Raw genomic sequence first — 19,989 nt, 5'->3', positions numbered from 1 at the left:
TTGATAACTTCATTTTAATAGCAAGCGTAGCCATACATTTTTTGAAAAGATATGAACATTTTATAAGGTATCTGAGACAGTTAACAAAACACCACCAGACTGCAGATAAAGAAAGCAGGAAAAAGTCACATGACGATGACGCACAGACCACGTGATGTACGCGTCACTGCATCGCGGACCAATCAATGGCGGCAGGGTTTACCCACGAATTCTTCCTGAGCAATTACAACATTTCCGTTTTTATTTCCAACTTCTCATAACTCCTTGCTGTTGAATTTTAATGTTATCCTTTAAAATAAATAATATTCCTCCAGGGACTCAGTAAAAATAGATTAAAACTGTCCTTTTAAAAACAACGATGACTTCCGAATGTCTGATTTAGTAGATTTAGATCGCAGGGGATAAAATATCAGAATTATAAGTACGGCTTGTAAAAATATGCTTTAAAAAAATACTGTCTGAAGTAATTATTCCGCCTGTTTAAACGTGTTGGAACCCGGAAATAGATGAGATAATGGCGACTAGACTGTCCCACAAACCCCCGCGGCTGGGAAAGCGGTCTACGTGCAGAGCGGGCGGGGTGGATTGTGGGTAGGGGGCGGGGCCTGAGAGCTGTGCGCCCTCAGCCCGGGGATCGCGCAGTTTGGGGAACTCTGCTGGCTGGAGTCAGGTAGGTAGGTAGGTGCTCATTGGGGAGACCAGGGCAACTCTGCCCTCCTCCCAGTACACATCTTTGGGACACTTGCACACCCATCAAGGTGTGCAGGGGGGGCGGGGGGTGTGATAGGGAAACATTGTGCAATTAGATGCCTCCAGTTCTGAGCCAGACCTGGCTCAGTGGGTCAGAAGGCTCTGGTACAAGCCCCACTCCAGAGAGCTAAGCACAGAAATCCAGGCGTGAAAACCCCAGCGCAGTACTGTGAGAGTGCTGCACTGCCGCTGGTGCCGTCTTTCAGATAAAATGTTAAACTGGTGTCCCCGTCTGCTCCCCAGAAGAGCAGGGCTGCTCTCCACCGTGTCCTGGACAACGTTAACCCCTCAATCAACAGCACAAAAAGTAGATTACTGGTCACTATCGCATTGCTGTTTATGGGAGCTTGCTGTGCACAAATTGGCTGCCGTGTTTCCTACATTGCAATAGTGACTAAACATAGAATCATAAAATGGTTACAGCGTCAAAGGAGGCCCATTGTGTCAAATTGGCCCTGCTGCAAGAGCAATTGACCTAGTGTCACTCCCCTGTAAATTTTCCCTTTTCAGATCATGGGCCAACATGGGGAGATAGTGGTGTAGTGCTAATGTCACTGGGCTAGTAATCCAGAGACCCAGGTTAATGCTCTGGGGACATGGGTTCAAATCCCACCATGGCAGCTGTTGGAATTTAAGTTTATTTGATTAATAAATCTGGAATTGAAGTCTCAGTGATGGCGACCGTGAAATTATCATTGATTGTTGTAAAAACCCATTTGATTCACTAATGTTCTTTAGGGAAGGAAATCTGCCTGGTCTGGCCTTCATGTGACTTGAGCCCAACAGCAATGTGATTGACGCTTAACTTTCCTCTGAAATGGCCTGGCTAGCCACTTAGTTCAAAGATAGTTAGGGATGGGCAACAAGTGCTGGCCTTGCTAGTGACGCCCATATCCCAGGAAAGAATTTTTTTTTTAAATCCCCTCTCAATCTCTCAATTGAACCTGCCTCCACCACACTCTCAGGCGGTGCTTTCTAAATCTTAGCCACTGACATGTGGAGAAGTTTTCCCTTATGTCTCCATTTCCTCTTTTGCCAATTACCCTTAAGTCTGTGTCCTCTGGTTCTCGATCCTTCCACCAATGGTTTCACCCTATCTACTTTGCCTGGATCCCTCATGATTTTGAACACCTCACCCAAATCTAACTTCAATAGTACGTCATTGGATGTAAAGCCCTTTGGGATGTCCAGTAGTCGTGAAAAGTGCTATAGAAATGCAAGTTTGTTTTGTCTATCTCATCCTCACCAGCTGAGTGTTTCCAGTTTTACAATAATTTAATGGGTACATAATCCTTCAACCAGAATGACTAAAACAGATGATTTACTATTGTGCTTAAGCTCATTGCTGTTTCTGAGACTTTGCTTTAAAAATAAAGACATATTTCTATTGCACCTTTCATGTCCTCAGGACATCACAAACGCAGCCAATTTGTGCATAGCAAGCTCCCACAAACAGCGATGAGATAAATGACCCGGTCATCCCTTTCACTGATGTTGGTTGAGGAATAAATATTGACCAGGGAGAACCCCTTGCTCCTCTTCAGAGCGCTATGGGTTCCTTTACCTGAGAGAGCAGATGATGCCACCTCAGTTTAATATCTCATCCCTTGGTTCATGTTGTCCCAGTGGATTTTCATTGAATGGGTCTCTGTGTATCATGTCAGGAAGGTAGAGGCCAGTAAAAGGCATTAAGCTTATTTTTGCAGTTTGACTGCACTAGAGAGGGTACAAAGGAGATTTATGAGGCTGTTGCCAGGACTGGAAAAATGCAGCGATGAGGAAAGATTGGATAGTCTGGGGTTGTTCTCCTTGGAACAGAGGAGGCTGTGGGGAGATTTGATTGTGATCTGCAAAGTAGTGCGGGCCTGGATTGAATGGGAAGGGTCTATTTACTTTAGAAGGGATGTCAGTGACTAGGGGGGCATAGTTTTAAAGTGATTGGTAGAAAGATTAGAGGGGAGATAAGGAGAAATGTTTTCACCCAGAGGGTGGTAGGGGTCTGGAACTCACTGCCTGAAGGGGTAGTAGAGGCAAAAACCCTCAACTTATTTAAAAGGTGTCTAGATATTCACTTGAAGTCCTGTAACCTACAGGACTACGGACCAAGTCCTGGGAAATGGGATTAGCCTGGGGAGCTCGTTTTTCAGCCGCTGCAGACACGATGGGCCGAATGGCCTCCTTCTGTGCCATAAATTTTTCAACGTTTTTTCAATTTTGGAAGCACCTGGAAAGGACGAATGTGGGCAGAGGGCAGGGGAGTGACAGTGTGTGAATTACTTCTTAGAAGAGCCAGCATGGACATGATGGGCCAAATGGCCACCTGTGCTGTAACGATTCTGTGATGACTGAAATGTATGTTTGTGTTCACTTTCTATCCTGTAGCTTTAAAATCTCCGAGAACTCTTTCGGATCGGATTTTTCCTGGTGCGTCGTAAAACAAGACTATCACTCGTCAGCCGTGCTATCGAGGGGGACTGACCACCCTGTGTGTGGAACATGCTGCTTATCGGTCAGACTCTCCGAATCACCCTGAATGGCACCAGCAGCCGAATCCACACATTGAGCTGCCTTGCAAAGCATTCGTTCCGGTGCGTCAGGTATTGCTTCTGGCAGAAAACCAGGCGTGGATTTCGTGGGCCTCTGTACGCCAACCTCCCTGCCAGCACTCCAGAGTCCACTCGTGCCTTCAGCGCCAGCACGCAGGTGGTGGAAGGACTCTTTGCGCGGAGCTCGCTACAGGATTACCTGAGGAAGCTGGAGCAGGAGTACGTGGAGTCTGTGCAGAGGCTTAGTTCCACCCAGGCTTCCCCGGAGGAGGAGGAGGAGGAGGAGGAAAGGGCAAAAGTGTTGAGGAGGAGAGTGACTGAACTGGCACCGGTGGTAACGGAACTGCAGCAGCTAAGGCTCAAAATGCAGGAGCTACAGGACATTGCGAGCTTGCTGAAAGGTGAAGGACACGCTTCATTCCCTATGTGCTTCAGGGCTTGTATTACCTGTGAAGCTGCTTTTAACACTTCCTGAACAATTTCATCCCCCGTCCCATCTCCCCAGTGGTAACAGCAGAACCTTCCAACTGACTGTGAATAACATCAGGGGAGACCTGTTTTGTATTAGCCATCCACACTTATACCTACCTGCTTGTGATAGAAAGAGAGACTTGTATTTATGTAACTGCTTTCGCAGTGTTGAGGTTCCAAAGCACTTTACAGTCAACAAACTACTTTTGAAGTGTAAGAAACACAGCAACCAGTTTGCGCATAGCAAGATCCCACAGACAACACTGTGATAATGACCAGATTGTCTGCTTTTGTGATGTTGATTGAGGGATAAATATTGGATAGCAGGACACTGGGTTGAGGAGGAGGAAGCTCCCCCACTCTTCAAATAGGACCATCAGATCTTTTATGTTCAACTGAAGAGGCAGAAAGGGCCATTGTTGAACATCTCACCTAGAACCATGGCACCTCTTATAGTGGAGCACTCCCTCAGTACTGCACCGGGAGTGTTGGCCTGGATTATCTATGGAAGACCCTCAAGTGGGACTGGAGCCCACAATCTTCCAACTCAGGGACAAGACTGCTACCCACTGAGCCACAGTTTACAGTTAATCTGTGTGGGGAATGACCTGATGGGGTAGCTGGTGAGGCTGTTTAAGACACAATTAGATATTGTAAAGCTGCAGGTTTGTTCTGCACAAGTAAACATCTTCATATAGATGGTTCGACGCCTATACTCGCTAGTGTTTAGAAGGATGAGAGGAGATCTAATTGAGGTATATAAGATGCTAAAGGGGGTAGACAAAGTAGACGTAGAGTGGATGTTTCCCCTTGTGGGGCATTCTAGAACAAGAGGCTATAGTTTTAGGCTAATGGGTGGTAGATTGCAATCGGAGATGAGGAATTACTTTTCTCAAAGGGTCGTGAATCTGTGGAGTTCACTACCTCAGAGTGCAGTGGATGCAGGGATGCTGAATAAATTTAAGGAGGAGATAGATAGATTTTAAATTAGTAACGGGTTGAAAGGCTATGGGGAGAGGGCGGGAAATTGGGGTTGAGGCCGAAATGTGATCAGCCATGATTGAATTGAATGGCGGGGCAGGCTCGAGGAGCTGAATTGCCTACTCCTGCTCCCTGTTCTTATGTTCATCTTTCCTCACCTTGTAACTCTTTTATTTCCTTGCAGCCCCTTGTGAATTATCCACTTACTCCTGTTCAGTTTATGTTACTGCCTCCATGTGTTTGAAGCACAGTGTGCTCCTGTCTAACTCTTGCTCTGTGTTTAGATCACGGGTGTCCAGTGAAATCTGAGTTAGAAAAATAATGAGCCGTATCTGTGTTACAGATGAGGATATCGATTTGAAGAAACTTGCTGAAAGTGAAGAGAGTTCTTGCCTGGAAACCATCAGAGCCCTAAAGTCTAAGGTAATAACCAGACCCGGAATCTGTTAGATTGCCAGAAAAGTGAGATCCAGGGAATGGGAGAAGGATATTTGGTTCATCAAACCTGTTGCTTCCAACACTCGGTTGTCTCAAAGCCTCTTGGAGCAAGTTAGGAAAGGCAATGAGGAACACCAGGAAGAGGAGGAGGCCTTTCCCTAGAGCTTGATGAGGATTCTACAGCAGGTGAGCTGAGGCAGGTGCGGAGGTGGACAATATTATGGAGACGGACAATATTACAGGGGTGGATGATAATACAGAGGCGCAGCCTTAGAGATGGAGTGGATATGAAGTGGGAAGCTCAGCTCAGGTTGAAGAGGCAGGAATTGCCTCCACAAGACAATGTGTTGAGACACATGTGATGTTGATGGAATCTGTGACACTCTGAGTGAGTTCATTGCTGGACAATGTGGAAATCCATTGGGGTCAGAAATCTGGACCTGATCACGGATCCCTTGGCACGGAAAATATAAGTCCCCCTGCAACCACACAGCAATTTCATCTGGGTACTGAATAAGATACAGGATTTCTCACTGTGAGACTATCCCAAACACAGGGGCTCCTCAACATCATTCACTAGAGGAATAGTTTAGGATCATACTTCATGGGAGGAGGCCATTCAGCCCATTGTGTCTGTGCCAGCTTTTTGAAAATAAGTCCAACTCCTCTTTCTCTAAAATGCTGCAAAAATTGTCTTTTTAATTATTTATCCAATTCCCTTTTGAAAGCTCATATTGAATCTGCTTTCAAGCAGTGGATTCTGGATCACAACTTTCTGTGTGTAAAAAAAAAAAAGTCCTCTGTAAGAACATACAAAGGTACAAAAAATAAATTAGCAGCAGTAGGCCATTCATCCCCTCGAATCTGCTCCTCCGTTTGATGAGATCGTGGCCAATCTGATTGTGCCTCAACTCCACTTTCCTGACTACCCCTTATATCCTTTGACTGCCTTGTTGATCAAGAATCTATCTGGCTCAGCCTTGAAAATATTCAATGACTGTTCATCTCCTCTCGTTCTTTTACCAATTAGCTTAAATCTCTATCCTCTGGTTACTGACCTATCTGCTACTGGAGACAGCTTCTCCAACTCTCTCAAAACCCCTCATTTCAAAAGTCCTTTAACTTCTGCTTTAAGAAGAACAACCCCAGATTCAGACCATTTCAGAGCGCAGTTAAGAGTCAGAGTTAAAGGGAGGTGGTGGTGTCGTGGTAATGTCACTGGATTAATAACCCAGAGGCCCAGGGAAAGGGTTCAACTCCCATCACGGCAGCTGGTGGAATTTAAATTCTATCAGTAATTGAAAAGCTAGTCTCAACTATCATTCATTGTGGTAAAAACCCATCTGGTTCTCTGATCCCCTTTAGGGAAGGGAATCAGCCATCCTTACCTGGTCTGGCCTACATGTGACTCCAGACCCACAGCAATGTGGTTGACTCTTACTGCCCTGTGAAATGGCCGAGCAAGTCACTCTGTTCAAGGGCAATTAGGGATGGGCAAAAAATGCTGGCCTTGCCAATAACACCCAGATCCCATGAAAGAAATTTAAAAAATCCATTGCTGTATATCTACAGTCACACACAGGCCAAGTAAGGATGCAGATTTCCTTCAGTGAACCAAAACCATAGAATCATAGAACACCAAAACACAGAAAACAGGCCATTCGGCCCTTCTAGTGTGTGCCGAAATATTATTCCGCTAGTCCCATTGACCTGCGCCTAGTCCATAACCCTCCAGACCTCTCCCATCCATGTATCTATCCAATTTATTCTTAAAACGTAAGAGTGAGCCCGCATTTACCATGTCAGATGGTAGCTCGTTCCACACTCTCACCACTTTCTGAGTGAAGAAGTTCCCCCTAAATCTTTCCCCTTTCACCCTAAAGCCATGTCCTCTTGTGTTTATCTCTCCTAATTTAACTGGAAAGAGCCTACTCGCATTTACTCTGTCTATACCCCTCATAATTTTGTAAACTTCTATCAAATCTCCCCTCATTCTTCTACGCTCCAAGGAATAAAGTCCTAACCTGTTTAATCTTTCCCTGTAACTCAACTCCTTAAGATCCGGCAACATCCTAGTAAAAACTAGATGGGTTTTTACAACAAAAAAACGAATAAACATTGTCATGGGGTCACCATTACTGGGACTAGTTTTTTTTTTTCAAATCCAGATTTTATTAATTGAATTTAAATCCTACCAGCTGCCAAGGTGGGATTTGAACACATGTCCCAAGAGCGTTAGCCTGGGCCTTTGGATTACAAGCCCAGCAACATTACCATCACACCACCACCTCCCCCACAGTGACTTCAGTTTAATATCTCAACTGAACCTCTGCAACTGTGTAAGACTCTTAAAGCTTCAGTGAGACCTTAGCCTCAGTGGGACTTGAATCTTAGCTTCCTGTGAAGAGAATATTGCCCTTGAGGAAGGGAGGTGCAAGGGTAGTACAACATCTAAGCTCCTCAGTAGGAGTCAGTATTAGAGAGGGTGCGATAATCCTCACAATGAAGGGGAAGGAATGAGCAAAAAGGAACATTGCAATGCAGAGGGTGTTTAAAAGTCTGGAGTCTGGTCCATCAGCCGACCTCTCACCTCCAGCTTCCAGTGAAGTGGTTTTGACATTTTATTGTTTCTTTTAACTCTGCCCTGCTACCAACCAAACCCTCCCCGCCCCCACCCGCAACTTCCTTCATTTCAGATAATTTCACTCGTGGTTCCCCCTGAAGATGCAGATGATAATGACTTGATTCTGGAGGTGACAGCAGGTGTTGGGGGACAGGAGTCCATGCTGTTCACTGCGGAGATGTTCGAAATGTACAGAGGCTATGCGGCCTTCAAGAACTGGCACTTTGAAGTTTTGGAATACTGCCACAGCGATCTAGGTACACACCACTGCTTCCCTGCACATGCAGTTCAAGCAGGTGGCTCAGCACCACCTTCTCAAGGGTAGTTAGGGATGGGCAGTAGAAGCTGGCCTTGCCAGCGATGCTCGCATCCCATGAAGGAATAAAAGAAAATGCAGAGCTTCACATCCCTGTGTGGCCTTGCTGAAGGAACACAGAGATCTCAGAAGCTTGTAGGGCCAGAAGCGATTACAGAGATAAGGAGACATGGAGCTATCTCTGCGATCTCTTCCAGCTCTACAGCCTTCTTGAGATCTCTAGGCTCCTCCAATTTGACTCTTTGAGCATCGTCAATTTCAATTGCTTCACCATTAGCTGAAGAACATGTTACAGCAACAACTTATATAATGAGAACACGAAAATGCTGGAAATACTCAGCAGGTCTGGCAGCATCTGTGGAGAGAGAAACAGATTCAAGTCAAGAACAGATTCATCAGAACTGATGAAAGGTCACTGACCCTGAAACATTAACTCTATGGGGAGGTGGTGGCATAGTGGTATTGTCACTTGACAATAGTTCAGAGACCCAGGGTAATTGTCTAGGGACCTGGGTTCAAATCCCACCATAGCAGATGGTGAAATTTGAATTCAATAAAAATCCACACCCACAGCAATTAAATGTCCTGTGAACAAGGACAATAAACACTGCCCTAGCCAGCAATACCCACATCCCATGAACAAATAATAAAAATAAAAATTCTCTCTGCAGATGCTGTCAGAGTATGTACTGAGTATTTCCAGCATTTTCTGTTTTTATTTCAGATTTACAACATCTGCAGGATTTTACTTTTATACTCCCATTTATACTTTTTAAAATTCTTTCATGGGAGATTGGGGTCACCAGCATTTGTTGCCCAATTGCCCCTCCGCTGAGTGGCTTGCGAAGTCATTTCAGAGGGCAATTAAGAGTCAACCACAGTGGTCTGGAGTCATAGGCCAGACAAGTAAGGACAGCAGATTTCCTTCTCTACAGGGGCATTAGTGAATCAGATGGGTTTTTACAACAATGGCCTTCATAAATCAAAGTATTGAGTATAGGAGTTGGGATGTTATGTTGAGGTTGTATAAGACATTGGTGAGGCCAACTTTGGAGTATTGTGTGCAGTTCTGGTCGCCTAACTACAGGAAGGATATCAGTAAGATTGAAAGATTGCAGAGAAGATTTACTAGGATGTTGGCGGGTCTTAAGGAGTTGAGTTACAGGGAAAGATTAAACAGGTTAGGACTTTATTCCTTGGAGCGTAGAAGGATGAGGGGAGATTTGATAGAAGTTTACAAAATTATGAGGGGTATAGACAGAGTAAATGCGAGTAAGCTCTTTCCACTTAGATTAGGAGAGATAAACATAAGAGGACATGGCTTTAGGGTGAAAGGGAAAAGGTTTAGGGGGAACTTCTTCACTCAGAGAGTGGTGAGAGTGTGGAACGAGCTACCATCTGACGTGGTAAATGCAGGCTCACTCTTAAGTTTTAAGAATAAATTGGATAGATACATGGATGGGAGAGGTCTGGAGGGTTATGGACTGGGTGCAGGTCAATGGGACTAGCGGAATAATATTTCGGCACAGACTAGAAGGGCCGAATGGCCTGTTTTCTGTGCTGTACTGTTCTATGGTACTATGGTTCTAATTGACCCTGATCACCAGCACTGAGACCAGCTTTCAGTTCCAGATTATTCATTGCATTTAAATTCCACCAGCTGCTGTGGTGCAATTTGATCCTGTGCCCCCAGAACATTGGAGTATCAATCCAGTGTCATTACCACTATGTCATCGTCTGCCCTTATAGAGGGCCCTTAAAGGAGCAAGAAGGTGATATACAGGAGCGTTATAAAGCATCATGTCCACTGAGCCATAAAATATTAAGTGAGGTGACTAAGAGCTTGGTCATGGGGACAGCTTCCACAGAGGATAGCAAAGCGGAGAGGTTTAGGGAGGGAATTCCAGACCTCAGGGCCCAGACAGCTGAAGGTACGGCCGCCAATGGTGGAGTAATCAAAATTAGGGAAATGCAAGAGGTCAGAATTGGAGGGTTGAGGGCTGGTGGAAGTTACAAGGTAGGGGGAGACCTTGGAGAGATTTGAACTCAAGGATGAGAATTTTAAATGCAGTTTGTTGTACTGTTTCTTTAAGCTAGTATTAACCCTGGTCTTTTCTCCACAGGGGGTCTGCGACATGCTACAGCCAGTGTGAGTGGCCGGGAGTCCTACAAGCAAATGAAGTACGAGGGGGGAGTGCATAGAGTCCAACGAGTTCCCAAAACTGAGAAACAAGGCAGGACTCATACCAGCACTATGACTGTGGCCATATTACCACAGCCTACTGAGGTAGCTGCAATGCTCTCATCAATTAGAGCCATTTGCTAATCAAAATGACAAGTACCCAAAAGCCTGGCCAAAGGCTTTATGAAGTGACTTAAAGGAGGAGAGAGAGGTGGAGAGCTTTAGGGAGGGAGTTGCAAAGTTTAGGGCCTTGGCAGCTGAAGATACAGCCACCAATGGTGGAATAATTAAAATCAGTATGTACAAAAGGCCAGCTCTGAAGAGAGGTCATGGCTTGAAACGTTAACTCTCTTTTGCTCTCCACAAATACTGCCCGGCAGGGCATTTCTGGTATTTTCTGTTTTTATGCCTGAATCGGAGTAATACAAAGATCTTGGAGAATTAGATACAGAGTAAAGCTCCCTCTACACCATCCCCATCAAACACTCCCAGGACAGGTACAGCACGGGGTTAGATACAGAGTAAAGCTCCCTCTGCACTGTCCCCATCAAACACTCCCAGGACAGGTACAGCACGGGGTTAGATACAGAGTAAAGCTCCCTCTACATTGTCCCCATCAAACACTCCCAGGACAGGTACAGCACGGGGTTAGATACAGAGTAAAGCTCCCTCTACACTGTCCCCATCAAACACTCCCAGGACAGGTACAGCACGGGGTTAGATACAGAGTAAAGCTCCCTCTACACTGTCCCCATCGAACACAGTGAAAATCTGGAACATGCTCCCCTATAAGGCCTCGTAGTGTTGTGGTTATATTACTGGCCTAGTGATTTTAGTTCATATCATGTCAATGCTGTTTGAGAATTTGAATTCAGTTAAAAAAGGTGATAAAAATGTTGCAAAACCCCAACTGGTATTACTTGCCTGTTCTAGCCTATATCTGATTCCATTTCGACACCAGCGTGTTTGACTCTTGATGTTCTCTGAAGCGGCCAATTAAATCGCTCAGTCACCACCTTCTGAGGGTGAAGTAAAACCCTGCCTGGCCCTGAGATGGGTTTTAAGGAGAGTCTTAAAAGAGGAGAGGGAGGCGATAGAGGAAGTCAGGAATGAGCAAGAGGCTGGAATTCAGTAGTCTGGACTAGTGGACACTGACACATGGCTCCTGTAGTTTGGTTAAACAACATTACCTTGATATTCCTCCAATCAGATTGACATGACCATCAACCCCAAAGACCTACGGATAGAGACGAAACGAGCGAGTGGAGCTGGGGGTCAGCACGTCAACACGACAGACAGCGCAGTTCGCATTCTGCACATACCAACAGGTAACAGCAGTCCCTTACTCTAAGCACCTGTTGTACAGTTAGTCCATTTTCACTCCCATTTACTGGCAGATCCTGGAGCTGAGACGGAGGGAAAAAAGAGTAATGCTGTTGTTTCTGTTGCATCTCTTTCTCAATGTTGTGGGGGGGAGGGAGGGGACGGGGGAGAATTTTGTGCCCAAACGGGGGATGGTACTGGGACAAGAATATCAATGGAGAGGAAACTGAACACTTCGAAGCTACGAATTGGCTGCCGTGTTTCCTTTACCACAACAGTGGCTACAATAACTACATGTATTTAGTTGTCTGCAAAGCATTTGGGAGGTTGTGAAATGTGCTGTGTGTGCGAGATGGTGGTGTAGTTGCAATGTCATAGACTAGTAATCCAGAGAGCCAGGCTAATTGTCTGGCAGCTAGTGGAATTTAAGTTCAGTTAATAATAACTCTGGAATATAAGGCTAGTTTCAGTAATGGCAACCATGACAACTATCATCGATTGTTGTAAAAGCTCCACCTGGTTCCCTTATGTTCTTCGGAAAAGGAAATTGGCCATCCTTCCCCGGTCTGGCCTACATCTGATTCCAGATCCCAGCAATGTGGTTGACTCTGAACAGCCCTCTTAAATGGCCTAGCAAGGGCAACTAGGGATGGTCGACAAATGCTGGCCTTGCAGGCGAAACCCACATCCCATAAAAGAATGTTAAAAAAAAAAAATGCAAGTTCTTTCATTTTAATAACTGGTTCACTCTGCCGCTCGGCAGGTGTGGTCGCTGAGTGCCAACAGGAAAGGTCACAGCTGAAGAACCGAGAGAAGACAATGCAAATGCTGCGAGCTAAATTATACAGCATGAAGCTGGAGGAACAGACTAACAAGCGACATTATGCTCGAAAGATTCAGGTACCTGTGGCCTTGCTTTCAACTCCCTTCAGGTTCTCCCCGCCTTGCATGTCGTCGCTCATACTGCGGGTTCCACTTCCACAGCAGCCCAGTAGGCCCACTCTCTTGGCGGGTGCCGGGACAAGCGAGTGTTGGGCTGTTTGACTTGGGAGGAATCACAGGCAAGCCCAAGATAAAAGCAAAATACTGCGGATGCTGGAAATCTGAAACAAAAACAAAAATTAAAATTGCTGGAAAAGCTCAGCAGGTCTGACAGCATCTGCGGAGAGGAAGACAGTTAACGTTTCAAGTCCGAATGACTCTTCATCAGAACTAAAGAGAAATAGAAATGTGGTGAAATATAAGCTGGTTGAGGGGGAGTGGGACCGGTAGAGCTGGTTAGAGGGCCAGTGATAGGTGGAGGCAAAGGAGAGATTGCCAAAGATGTCATAGACAAAAGGACAAAGGGGTGTTGATGGTGGTGATATTAGCTAAAAGAGGTGCAAATGGTGACATTAAGGGTAGAAAGCAGGATGAGCAAGGTACTGATAGCCCTAGTGGGGGTGGGGTGGGGGGAGGGGATCGAAATAGACTAAAAGGTGGAGATAAAATAATGGATGGAAATAATTTTTAAAAATAATAATAGAAATAGGTAGGAAAATAACAAAATATAAAAAATATATAATAATTATTAGAAAAGGGATCAAAAAGGGCGTGGGGATGGAGGGGAGAGTTCATGATCTGAAGTTGTTGAACTCAATATTCAGTCTGGAAGGCTGTAAAGTGCCTAGTCGGAAGATGAGGTGCTGTTCCTCCAGTTTGTGTTGAGCTTCACTGGAACAATGCAGCAAGCCAAGGATGGACATGTGGGCATGAGAGCAGGGTGGAGTGTTAAAATGGCAAGCGACAGGGAGATTCGGGTCATTCTTGCGGACAGACCGCAGGTGTTCTGCAAAGCGGTCACCCAGTTTACGTTTGGTCTCTCCAATGTAGAGGAAACCGCATTGGGAGCAACAAATGCAGTAGACTAAGTTGAGGGAAGTGCAAGTGAAATGCCGCTTCACTTGAAAGGAGTGTTTGGGCCCCTGGACAGTGAGGAGGGGGGAAGTAAAGGGGCAGGTGTTGCACCTTCTGCGGTTGCATGGGAAGGTACCGCGGGAGGGAGTTGAGGCGTAGGGGGTGATGGAGGAGTGGACTAGGGTGTCCTGGAGGGAACAGTCCCTACGGAATGCTGATGTTGGGGGGGGGGGGGTGCGGGGGGGTGGTGGTGTGTGAAGGGAAGATGTGTTTGGTGGTGGCATCATGCTGGAGTTGGCGGAAATGGCGGAGGATGATCCTTTGAATGCGGAGGCTGGTGGGTTGATAAGTGAGGAGAAGGGGGACCCTATCATGGTTCTGGGAGGGAGAGGAAGGTGTGAGGGTGGATGCACGGGAGATGAGCCAGACACGGTTGAGGGCCCTGTCAACGACTGTGGGTGGAAAACCTCGGTTCAGGAAGAAGGAGGACATGTCAGAGGAACTGTTTTTGAAAGTGGCATCATCGAAACAGACGCGACAGAGGCGAAGGAACTGAGAGAATGGGATGGAGTCTTTACAGGAAGCGGGGTGTGAGGAGCTGTAGTCGAGGTAGCTGTGGGAGTCGGTAGGCTTGTAATGGATATTGGTGGACAGTCTATCACCAGAGATTGAGACAGAAAGGTCAAGGAAGGGAAGGGAAGTGTCAGAGATGGACCATGTGAAAATGATGGAGGGGTGGAGATTGGAAGCAAAATTAATACATTTTTCCAATTCCCGACGAGAGCATGAAGCAGCACCAAAGTAATCATCGATGTACCGGAGAAAGAGTTGTGGGAGGGGGCCGGAGTAGGACTGGAACAAGGAATGTTCCACATATCTCATAAAGAGACAGACATAGCTGGGGCCCATGCGGGTACCCATAGCCAAACCTTTTATTTGGAGGAAGTGAGAGGAGTTGAAGGAGAAATTGTTCAGTGAGAGAACAAGTTCAGCCAGACGGAGGAGAGTAATGGTGGATGGGGATTGTTCGGGCCTCTGTTCGAGGAAGAAGCGGAGAGTTTCCCAATCCTGGTCTCCATCTGACTGGTGTCGGAATCACTATTTTCCAGTTTTTTGCCTCAGGAATTAGGGGAGTTCTCCCTGGCTATTTTATCCCTCGACAAACATTGCTGAAACAGGTGACGTGGTTACACCTTTTGTCTTGGACGCAGCTTTTCCCATGAATCTGTTTTTCCCGTTTACATCTCCAGATCCAGGTAAATGAGCTGGTTCTTTAACACTCTGCTGTTTGTAGAATCTCGCTAGGCCACTGTTCCCCATCTCTCCATCCTCAGGTGTTATGGCATAGAGGCATTACCTCACACAAGAGGCCCTTCGGTCCATCAAGTCCATGCTGGCTCTCAGCAACCCAGTCATGACCCTGCAAGTTTATACCCCTCAAGTGCCCACCCAATTTCCTGCTGAAATCATTGACTATCTCCACTTCCACTGCCCTGGTAGGCAGCCAATTCCAGATCATTAACACTTACTGTAAGAAAAACTCTTCCTCACGTCCTCCCTGCGTCTCTTTCCCAATCTTTACGTTTGTGTCCCCGGCCTTTCTACCATCAGCTGATGGGAACAGCTTTGCATTGTCTACCTGATTGAACCATAATCTTGTACCCCACATTGTCGGATTGTGCACCCCCCCCCCCGCCACCCGCTCCCCACCAGATCATCTCCCCCCTGTCAGACCGACCCCTCCCCACCATTGGATCGTTCCCCCCCCGCTCCGGTCACATCTCCCCTCAGTTCCCTTTGCTCAGTGAGAACACCACCTAACCTTGTAGCTAAAATTGTTCACCCCTGAAACAAATCCCCTGTACCCCCTCAAGGGCCCTCATATCCTTTACCTTATAGCAGTGACCACACTTCAGAAGTATTTCACTCGCTGTAAAGGGCTTTGGGATGTCCAGTGATCCTGAAAGTCACCATATAAATGCAAGTACTCAATACTTATGTATAAAATCCACTCAAGCCTCCTCCCCCCATCCCCACTTCATCTCACTCCATCAGCCTTTCCCCCTGTTGTGTTTATCCAGCTTCCCCTTAAATGTATCTAATACCATCCACCTCAACCACTCCCATATGGTAGTGAGTTCCACATTCTCAGCACTCACTAGGTAAAAGAAGATTCTCCTGAATCCCCTGTTGGATTTATTAGTGATTTATGGCCCCTAGTTCCGACCACTCAGAAGTAGAAATGTTTCCTCTGTCACAGGCCAAGATTGGGCCACAAAACTCCTTAAATTTGTAAATTCACAGCTGGGTAAGTAGAAAGGAAAGACTTACATTTCAGTAGCACCTTGCTTGGCCTCAGGATTCCCAAAGTGCTTCACAGCCAATGAAGTACTTTTGAAGTGTAGTCAGCATTGTAACACAGGTACAGTACCTCAGATCCACCAACCTCGAAACAGAGGCTGTGCCGGAGGTTGGATATTGCCAGATTTTGGAGTTGGGTGGTTCGGTCGGGTGGGGTTAAGGGCACTTTGAGCGTGGGATAGAGTGGTGTGCGAAGTGACAAAGCTGACAACTAGTCTGGAGCCACATGGTACAAGTGCAGCACTGAGCTGAACTGTCCAGATAAGTTATCTTTTAAATTTTACTCCATTACAATTGATGTATGGAACATTATAAAAATATCCGGTTTTCGGGCAACTCTAAAAGCGTCAAGGGAAACAGGGAGAGAGTGGGAGTGCGGCTTTGAGGTAGAGGATCAGCCATGATCATACTGAATGGTGGAGCAGGCTCGAAGGGCCGAATGGCCTACTCCTGCTTCTATTTTCTATGTTTCTAACTCCAGTTTTTGAACAGCTGGAGTTGAGACACTATCTGTATAGTAAACAACTTAACCACCAACAATAGAGAGAAGGGCCACTGTAAGCTGGTAACTCTAGTTTCACTGCTGAGTATTTCTAGAATTTTCTAATTTTACTTCAGATTTCCAGCACCTTTAGTATCTTGCTTGTCTAAATAACCAGAACATCTGTTTTAGAATCTTAAAACGTCTAAGGAGGACATTCAGTTCATCATTGCTCTGCCATCTCCTTGAAAGAGCTCTTCAATTAGTCTCACTCCACAATGTCCCCAATATTTTCCACATATCCAGGAGTTTATCTAATTCCCCTTCCCTTTCTACCGTCCTTTCAGGCAGCGCGTTCCAGATCATTGCAATTTGCTGTTGTAAGAAAATTTGTCCTCCCTGCCCCTCCCCCCAATCTCTCTGCATACCACCACCCCCCCTCTCGGATCCTTTTGCCAGTGACTAAAGTAGTGTTTTTGTGACACCAGCGAAACACTGCGGAAGCCAGAAACATTCCATGGGTCAGGCAGAATCTACTGAGAGAAAAACAGGTTGGACAGAGCCAGGGAAAAATGGGTGTTTGTATGTATGTGGGTAAACAGACACAGGTACCGTGGGTCGATTCACTTCCTCCTCTGCTGTTTGACTCGACGATCCCATCGGTGTTAATAACTTATCTCATTATCACCTCCTCTTGTCATTTAACCACTCTGGCTCTGAACTTAATTAAAGGCTGCTCATCCCTAAAATCTCCCAGTTTGGATGAAAGGTCATTGACCTGAAACATTATCTCTTTCTTTCTCCACATTTGCCAGACCTGCTGAATTAGTGATGTTCACTGGGGGATAAATATTGTTCGGAACACTGGAGAGAACTCCCCTGCCCTTCTTCAAAATAAGAACTAGAGGATCTTTTATATCCACCTAAGGGGGCACAGATGGAGCCTTGGTTTAATGTCTCTCATGAGAGACGACACACCTGACAGTGCTGCATTGCCTCAATGCTCCAGTGTGGGTGTCTGTACTTTCAACCTTGTGACTAATAGGGAAAGCATGCTCCTCACTGAGCCACAACTGATAATCTTGTTAAAGTACAAATCTGTTTAAACTCCTTATCTAAGAGCTTTGATACTGATGTTCTAGAATTGGAGAAAGGTTTACAAATAAAACATGAAACAGAGAGTTTGCAATTTTGCACACCTTATTGTAGAAACATAATCAGGCATGGACAGCAACCCAGGAGTTATCAAGATAAAAGCAAAATATTGTGGATGCTGGAAATCTGAACTAAAAACAGAAAATGTTGGAAAAACTCAAGTTCAACAGTTTCAGACCATGAACGCTGTCCTCTATCTTCACCCCTTTTTTAATCCCCTTCTTAAAATTTATTTATATTTTGTATCCACTCATTTCCATTTTTATTAATTTATTTTGTTTTATCCCATTTTTAATTCCTTTTTATTCATTTTTTCCATCCTTTTCCTCAACTACTGCCCCCTCCCCCGACCCCACCTCCACAGGGCCATCTGTTACTTGTTCCATGTTGTTCTTTCACAGAACGCATACCCTTGTTCTGCTATTCACACCTTCTGCTTTCTTACCTTTATACCACTATCAGCGCCACCTTTACCCCTGACCACTACCATTAACACTCCCTTTGTCCTTTTTGTCCATGATGTCTTTGTCAATCTTTCCTTAGTCCCCACCAATGCTAGCCTTCTATCCAGCTTCACCTGCTCCACCCTTTAAACAGAATAAATTTCATCACATTTCTACTCCTCTTCAGCCCTGAGGAAGGGTCATACAGACTCGAAACGTTAACTCTGTTTCTCTCTCCACAGATGCTGTCGGACCTGAGTTTTTCCAGCTTTTTCTGTTTTTATTTGGGGAGTTATCAAGGGTGGGAAGCTACACTCCTGTGTGGAGACCTGAGATATGAGGGCTGTTATCAGTTGAGCAGGGAAGGTTAAGAGGAAATTTAATTGAGTTTTATTGTGTTAGGCTGGGGAGATTCGGAGCAAAGAGGTTAAGTAAAACTCAGCCATGCTCTAACTGAATGACAGAACAAAGTTAAGAGACTGAATAGCCTCCTCCTCTTCCTATGTTTAACACTGGGGTGAAATCCTAATGCCTACTGAGTGAGCACAGTTGGTTAAACAGGTTTGAGATGAGAAGTTTACACTGGAAGCGTTGTGACAAAATATTACATGTAAAAAAGAAATAGGAAGAGGCCCCTCAAGCATGTTCTGCCATTCAATTCAATCAGGGCTGATCCATGTCTTAACTCCATTTACCCCATCTTGGTTCTGTATCCCCCAGTGCCCTTGCTAACAAAAACCTATCACAGTTTCTTGTGGGGGACAGAGTTCCAGATTTCCACTGCTCTTTGTTAGAGTGCTTCCTGACATCACCCCTGACCGGCCTAGTCTCATTTTAAGTTTATGGCTCCTTGTTCTGGCCTCCTCTACCAGAGGAAGTAATTTCAGTCTGTCTAAGTTGCAAGTTATCCACCAACTTTTCTTCTCCAATTCTTTTACCAGGTTGGGACCAAGGGAAGGTCAGAAAAAATCCGAACGTACAATTTTCCACAGGATAGGGTTACGGATCATAGGATTGGAAAATCACTTTATGACTTGAGGAGTTTCATGATGGGGGAGGAGCTCCTGGACGACATGGTTGAGGAGCTGAAGGGCCTGGCAGACACTGACTCTCTCCTTGAGTTACTGGAACAGAGTACATCGAGCCAGCAGAATGAGCACAGGCATCAGTGAGGACTCAACAAGAGAACTTTCTAGACTTCAGTCACGTCTGGACTCGACCCTCCCAACACTCTGCCCTAGTCGGCTTCCCATATTTCACTCTGGAACTCTCCATCTAACAGCAATGTCTGAGTGTTTTCACCACACGACTGGGACCGTTTAAGGATTCAGCTCACAGTGACCTTCTCAAGGGCAACAAGGGAATGCATAATAAGTGTTGACCTTGTCATCAACCCAAGGATGAATAAATAAATGTTAAACAAATGAGAATGTATTTTCCTGACGTTTTTATTATTTGCCAGTCTTGAATATTCTAACTTCCTTCTGGCCAGCCTCCCGTCTTCCATCTCCATAATTTTGACCTCATCTAAAACTCTGCTGCGTGTATCCTAACTCCCAGTCACCCATCGTCAGCCTGTGCTCACTGACCAACATCTGTTCCTGATTTGGCAATGCCTCAATTTTACAATTCTAATCTTTTGTTTTCAAAATCTAGCCATTCCCTATCTCTGTAATCTCCTCTGCGATCTCTGCACCCCTCCAATTCCGACCTCTGGAGCATCCTGATTTTTACTGCTCCACCACTGCCAGCTGCTTCCTGGGACCCAAGCTCTGGAATCCCATCCTCACCTTCCTCCTCTAAGATGATCCTTAAAACCTACCCCTTTGACCAAGCTAATGGCCACCCATCCTAACATTTCTCTGTAGCACCCTGTCAATCTGATAATTCTATAATGACGCTCGTGCAAAGTGCACTGGAATGTTTTCCTATGTTAAAGGTGCTATATATATATGCAAGTTATTGTTGAGACCTAAATAAACTGGAAAGAACGAGTGTCCACTATGACCCCTTTAGGAATCTG

The 19,989-nt window shown here is 45.6% G+C and overlaps 1 protein-coding gene across 2 annotated transcripts; it reads left to right on the top strand.

The window, feature by feature from the left end:
• The first annotated feature begins 595 nt into the window (after nt 1-595).
• On the top strand, nt 596-19,400 carry mtrf1l (mitochondrial translational release factor 1-like). 2 transcript variants are annotated; one of them, XM_041208413.1, is made up of 8 exons: nt 596-670; nt 3,133-3,697; nt 5,092-5,171; nt 7,883-8,066; nt 10,249-10,412; nt 11,518-11,635; nt 12,394-12,530; nt 18,908-19,400. In XM_041208413.1, the coding sequence occupies exons 2-8, from the start codon at nt 3,247-3,249 to the stop codon at nt 19,136-19,138; spliced, it is 1,365 nt and encodes a 454-aa protein (XP_041064347.1). In that variant the 5' UTR covers nt 596-670; nt 3,133-3,246; the 3' UTR covers nt 19,139-19,400. The 2 variants fall into 2 exon arrangements, with proteins under 2 accessions (XP_041064347.1, XP_041064356.1); XM_041208422.1 differs by having other exon boundaries at nt 613-674.
• Nucleotides 19,401-19,989: the final 589 nt, after the last annotated feature.

Source organism: Carcharodon carcharias, chromosome 2 (assembly GCF_017639515.1).
Source record: "Carcharodon carcharias isolate sCarCar2 chromosome 2, sCarCar2.pri, whole genome shotgun sequence".
NCBI lineage: Eukaryota > Metazoa > Chordata > Chondrichthyes > Lamniformes > Lamnidae > Carcharodon > Carcharodon carcharias.
This window is presented reverse-complemented; position numbering and strand designations above follow the sequence as displayed.

Bases quoted from the DNA above. Each gene is read 5' to 3' on its own strand.
- mtrf1l (XM_041208413.1), top strand. From the start codon at position 3,247: ATGCTGCTTATCGGTCAGACTCTCCGAATCACCCTGAATGGCACCAGC. The intron at 8,067-10,248 runs GTACACACCACT...TTTTCTCCACAG, and splicing joins ATACTGCCACAGCGATCTAG to GGGGTCTGCGACATGCTACA. The intron at 12,531-18,907 runs GTACCTGTGGCC...TTCTTTTACCAG, and splicing joins ATTATGCTCGAAAGATTCAG to GTTGGGACCAAGGGAAGGTC.